This window comes from Monodon monoceros, unplaced genomic scaffold (genome assembly GCF_005190385.1).
Source record: "Monodon monoceros isolate NGI ecotype Baffin Bay Population unplaced genomic scaffold, NGI_Narwhal_1 Super_Scaffold_4, whole genome shotgun sequence".
Lineage (NCBI taxonomy): Eukaryota > Metazoa > Chordata > Mammalia > Artiodactyla > Monodontidae > Monodon > Monodon monoceros.
This window is the reverse complement of record NW_021703781.1, coordinates 3,880,960-3,887,404: the sequence shown is the minus strand read 5'-3', so window position 1 is coordinate 3,887,404 and position 6,445 is coordinate 3,880,960. Positions and strand designations below refer to the sequence as shown.

Below are 6,445 nucleotides of genomic sequence, written 5' to 3'. Positions count from 1 at the left end.
ATTTGTGTCCCAGGGAATAATAAAAAAATAGAGTAATCAGCCAGCAATTATGGAAGCCTAACAGCTTGCTGTAATACCAAGTGAAGCCAGACAGCTTCACAGAGAGATCACAGGAAGAGACAGTCCAAGAGAGCTGTGCTAAAATTGTGTCATCCCAAGGTAGCTGTGTGCACGTCAAGGCTGAATCTTCTGAGGAGTGACACCAAAGACTTCATACTGTGGGGGAAGAGATTTCACTGAAATAGTCCAGGCAAATCACTAAACAAACAAGCAAACAACAACAAAAACAAGACCTGGAGAGAAGGTGAGGGGAATCATGATACACAGTTGCCACAATGTATTACCTAAAATGACCACTTTTCAACAAAAAGTGAGACATACAAAGAGACAGGGAAGTGTGACCCATACACTGGGAAAAACGGAGGCAACAGAGATGGCCTGTGACAGGGTACGGATCTCAGATTTAATAACTTGAAAGCTGCCACTGTACCTTAGTTCAATGAACTAGAGAAAAATGCTTGAAGGAGGAACGTATGATGACAATGTTTGGTCAAAAAGAAAATATCAATAAAGAGATAAAAGTTTGAAAAAAGAATGAAATGGAAATTATGGAGTTGAAAATACAATAACTAAAATGAAAAATGTCACTAGAGGGGCTTGACAGTAGATTGGAACTGAAGAAAGATAAGGGAACCTGAAGAGAAATCAATATAGCATATGTAATCTGAAAAAAAAAAAAAAAAGAGAAAAGAATGAATAAAAATGAACGGAGCCTCAGAGAAATGTGGGGCACTACTGAGTACAGCAATATACGTGTAATGAGAGTCCCAGGAGAGAGGAAAAGCAGCAGAAAAAACACTTGAAGAAATAACGGCTGAAAAGCCTACCTTTGCTGGAAAACATCTACACATCCAAGAAATTAAACAAACTCCAAGTACGATATATGCAGAGATCCGCACCAACACAGACCATGGTAAAAATGCTGAAAGGCAAAGAGGAAATCTGGTAAGTTCCAACAGAAACAAGTCACAAGCTAGTGACTCTGCAGGGAGCACTTCTCACCCAGCAGAGGTCCTGACTTCCTCCAGCTGCCTCCTCTGAACCCCCCAGGTTAGATCTGCTCTGCCAGTGCTACCAGAACAGCAACTACTTCACCTTTTATAACCCGCATTTCACTTGTAGTCAAGCTTGGCCACAGAATTTGTAGGGCCCAGTGCAAAATAAAAATGAGGGGTTCCGGTCCAAAATTTCTTAAGGATTTCAAGACAGTGTTAGCAAAGCATTAAAATCAAGCTCAGGGACATCCTGAGTGTGAAGCCCAATCCGAACCCATGAAGCTGGCTCCGCTTAGCTTCTCAATGTCTTTCTTACTAGATCTTAAGAACCATGCAGCCAAGTACCCAGGTGGTGTCTCTCTTGCTCATCACTGAATTCCTTTAGTCTTTCCCAGTGGCTATCACAGTAGGCACTTAATGAGTTTGCAGCATATTCAACTTACTTATTTCTTGCTAAACAACAAGAACAGTTAGTTTTTGCTCCACTGTATGTGGCACTTATTACATTGTTTCATTCATAAGCGCCTCATCTTTCACTGCGTTTTAGCATGTTGACCTTTTCAGAAGTAAAGAGTACATACAGCTTAAGCCCAATTATTTTATATTTACATTGCAGTTCTTAAATAATTTCATCATATTTATAAACCCACTGAAGAGGACACTGCTTTTCCTCTGAGTTGATCTGTTGGATATGCAGGTTTTAGTACTTTCTATTTCATTTCACAATTACTTAGGAAGTATCCCACCGTATTAACCACTGTTAGCTTTGTTTTTAAGTAAGTACTCAGCCATTCTAGAATTTTGAGCTTTCTGATGTGTGAAACACTACCTTAGCTTTGGATTCCATAGAAGCCTCCATCTTCTATACTATATGTATGGTTACAGCAGGTGTGAACAGGTAAATGGTGGTGAGTCTTTGGAACTTTATCAAACTTCTCTGTGCCCGTTTCACATCTAATGAAATAGGGATACTACTACCTACCTCACAAACTTCACTAAAGAGAATTATAGGAAGTGCCTTATATGGGCACCTAGGAGAGTCCTTAACACTCAGCAGATATACAACAGACATTAAATTTTTCTCCCTCTTATACGATAGGGTGTTGCCTGGATCTGCACGAAATGCTACCATCTACTTCTCTAATTCACCGAAGTTTTTATTGCTTACCAAGAATCACCAGATGTTAGGTGGGTTTTGAAATTCTTCTGATTTAAACACGCTAATAATCAACATGTCTCGTTCATCACAGTGCTCTAGCATCAACTGAGATTTACTTCATACATTAACTCACTCTGCCAAAAGGTGCGTTCTGAAAAGCTGGAGTTGCAAAATTCTCACGATGAAGTGCAACGTTTCAACGTAACCAAACAACATTTTAAATAAAGTATTTCATTGAATCCCGTGATTCATATCATGATCCTTCAGTTTAATGAATTCAGCAGGTTAATACCTGACTTACTAATAATCTTTATTAACACATTTTCCTTATTGAATACAAAATGAACCATTACAAACTACAGCCACAGTCATCAGGAGATCAAAGCCACTGAGCAAGCAGACGAGCTATAAAAAAAACTTTATTAAAAAAAATAGACAACATATGTAAACATCTTTTTCAGTCACAAAGCTTCATAATACAGCGTATCAGGCCCAGGCCTCAAATCTCTGCAGTGGGAGCACCTTAACTGTTGACTAATAGTAATCAGCTTAATTTATCTTTCAGTGAGCTATGAAGTCTATGTGAAAATAAATAACCAGATTCCGCTAAGTATACCTATACACACAGAAAATCGCAAATGTACAACAGATCTCAGCAAAAAATGACTACCTGCAGTAACGTGTGAGATCGAGTCCTTATATGACGATTATCTTTTTAATGTAACTTCATTTCTAAAGTCATCATAATGGAGAGTTGACTAAAATAAAGCTAAACAGGAACAGAGTAGAGGGACCACACAGACGGACAGCCATCACTCCCCTACCCTCACACAAAGTGCCACACACACACACACACACACACACACACACGATGTTTTGGTAGAAGCAAAACTGAAAACACAGTTTCTGTATTTCGTGTTTCATGTATTACCGTAGGCATGTATTTCGTTTACTTTTAGCTGGAAGTTACATGCCCTCGTATGACTGAGTATGAAGTAGTTTCAAATGTGATACAACCACAGTTTCAAATGTGATACAATTTTGAGGAAACCAAATCTCTGTTATGTAATTCAACGACCACCCAAAAGTGAAGCCAAATCATAGAATGGACCATAACACCACAAAATGTAATTAAGGACCTGAGATTGTGCTTCAAGAATTTCCTTAAGGCAAAATGCGCTTATATTAAAATAATCCTTTCATGCCCTGTTCATCATTTGCAGTGGCATACTTGTTAGATGACTAAGAGGTTCTAAAATGGCCAAATAATATAATTTTCCTCCTTTTTTTTCCTACTATAGGTAGATACTTTATCACACCTGATTAAATCACTGACCTTCCAGTTATTCAGTAAACCTTAACCAAGGTAAAATTTTAAATGAAATATCAAGTAATGTTTGCAATTAAAGTTTTTCACTGTAGGGAAAATTTTAAATGCTTATTGTGTGTCATCTGAATAACCATATTCTACGGAGAGAAGCATAATAGATTTAACAAAAGAACCCAGGCAAGTTTACCAAGCTCCTGGATAGCCATTTCAGTAGCTTAGTAACTCAGTAGTTTATCTGTATCATAACTCTATGATTTATAAAAGTGACTCATAAAATAATTTAAAATCAACCTGATCTGCTATCCAAAGATTCGCTTTATAAACCCACATCTGAAAATAACTTAAATTCCTCCATTCTATCACATCAGCCTGTCCCACCCAACAGATATCTAACATGTATCTACAATTAAGTGAGTAACTACTATTCTAAAACACTTAAATTCTAACCGTACTGCTGTTTCTCGACTTTGCAGTGTTTCTAACTGTATTTGAGATTATGCATTTCAATAGAGAAAAATAATATTAAATGACATGAATTTTCTTCGGCACATAACGCACGCATCGATTGATTTTTAAAAACTCTACGACAAAAGGAAAAGCTTTACGCTTCTGGATACCAAATCAATGGCTACTGATGAAGGAAGAAGGAAGATCCTTTCTACAGGGAGAACACACAGGGTAGCGCCTCTCAACTGTATACAGTATATGGTCTGAGTCAAATGTCAATGACTGGCTTTTTGAAAAATCTACTTCAATAGAGAAAAATAATATTAAATGACATGAATTTTCTTCGGCACATAACGCACGCATCGATTGATTTTTAAGAACTCTACGACAAAAGGAAAAGCTTTACGCTTCTGGATACCAAATCAATGGCTACTGATGAAGGAAGAAGGAAGATCCTTTCTACAGGGAGAACACACAGGGTAGCGCCTCCCAACTGTATACAGTATATGGTCTGAGTCAAATGTCAATGACTGGCTTTTTGAAAAACCTACTTTGGAGTTCTAATGGATAAAATTTTTAGAAGTTACATTCATTAAAACTTTTACAAGTTACATTCAGTCAAATTTTCTCAAAGAGAGAAAGAGTGCATATTTTAGGTGAGATTTGGACATACTTATACATTATAAGCCTACTGCTGAGTTTGTTAGGTAGTTCAAATAGGACTCTCCATCTGTTCTAGTCATCAAATTTTTTTTACATAAACATCTTTACTTGCTAACATCACATTACTCTTGGCTTCTTGTTGCACAAATAACAAAAAAAAGGAAAGAAATGGAAAAAGGTAAAGGAAAATAGAAAACAAAAGGAAGGAAACAGGAAGGAAGGAAACAAAAATGGCGCACTCATTACAATTTCTGTGTGTACTAATAGACAAGGATATAAATGGGAGCAAACAAAGCATTTAAAATTGTGCTTAAACACAGATTTACATTGTTGCACACTTGTTTTACACGTGTGTAGTGTTTCAAGTTGCTAGGTAAGAATCCAGTGGAATAACAATACAGTCAGCCAACCGCAATCACGTATATTTTTGGAGAAGTTAGACATCCATTACTATCTTAGTAACATGGCCACAGCTTTGAAAACACGGCAGCATACAACAATTCAAAGGTAGACACACTGTTTTCATTTGTTCACCTTAAAAAAAAAAATGCTTGAACAATATAAGGCACTTAAGACAGAAATTCTTTCTCCAGTTCGTACAGGGATGGTCGGCTCATTCTGCTTCTTAGCCTGCACAGAGGCACCGTGCAGTCCCTGCTCTGGCCTTCCACGTCGGCATCCAGTAAGGAAGGCACGTGGGGCCTAGTTCTCTCCTTGGCACCGAGGGGACAGTCAGGGGCTGGTCCTGGACCGCCCACCACAGGGCAGGCCTGTGCGGGCTGAGACTCTGTTCTCTGCGGGAAGGCCTTCGGGGCACCTACCTGGCTTCTTAGGTGGGGAGGACGGGGCAGAGGCACCATATGGACAGCTCTCTGTTTTTCGGGCGGGACCTCACTTGGCAGGTCACTATGGGGTCCAGGCGGCGAGGGGGGCGTCCCCCAAACCCACTCAGGGGGCAGCTGAGAGGCTCCGGGGGCTGAGATGAGAGCTGCACCAGCTGGTTGAGGAGGCAAAGACAGTGTGTGATTAGAAAGACAGTGATGTCGAAATCAATGGATAGCAAGGAAAATAACCAGGATGACTTCCCTTAGGTGACCACCTTAAAGTGAGCTTTCACAAAAGAACCTGAACACAAACCTTACCTTTAAAACTGTTAGGAGAGAATGTTTGTTTTTACGGAAAAGTACTACAAGGTTGGAAAGACTGCTTGAACCTATGGAAACGACACCTGTAAAGAGCTAAGTCATCATCATACCCTTAGGACAATGATTATTAGAAGTGTTTTATTAACAGGATAGATTTCACAATGGGTTAGACTGGACTAAAGTTAAGACTTAAAAATGACGGTGAATATGACTGAATTCGCTCTCAGATGATGATTTGAAAAAATTAATGAAAATAAGAAAGCAGATGCACTTTGACATGTTACACCCTCCCTTTTTTGTTCTGAAGAACTGACTTACTACCACTGTAGCAAATAATCATTGGCTTCAAACTAAGAAAAAAAGCATGTTTTTTTATGGGATTCTTGTGCTAGGGTTTCACCATGTGCAATTATAAATTACTAATACTTTATTGCATCATAAAAGGGCAATAAACCAATTTATCTAAAGACAATGAACAATAATATGAAAAAAAATCTTGTCTAGGCGTAGCACTTAAAGAGATAAACGAAAAGGTAACGCAAATGAAAGCAGTTTCAGTTTTAATATACTTTATAACCGATCCTAGCATAACATTTTACAAACTAAAAAGCATTTTTCATATACATTATCTCACTTAATCCTCATG

The 6,445-nt window shown here is 38.3% G+C and overlaps 1 protein-coding gene across 2 annotated transcripts in view; it reads right to left on the bottom strand.

Annotated features, from left to right (window-relative positions):
• Positions 1 to 834: 834 nt before the first annotated feature.
• The window catches only part of MAP3K21 (mitogen-activated protein kinase kinase kinase 21), a 52,470-nt gene continuing 46,859 nt past the window's right edge, over positions 835 to 6,445 (bottom strand). The window contains exons 10-11 of one of the 2 annotated variants that reach the window (XM_029245375.1): positions 5,476 to 5,651; positions 835 to 982 (exon numbers count right to left, since the gene is read on the bottom strand). In XM_029245375.1, coding sequence (XP_029101208.1) covers positions 920 to 982; positions 5,476 to 5,651 — 239 coding nt within the window. In that variant the 3' untranslated portion in view covers positions 835 to 919. Of the gene's footprint in view, positions 983 to 2,481; positions 5,652 to 6,445 lie in introns of those variants that run through there. The other variant, XM_029245374.1, reaches the window with a different exon arrangement.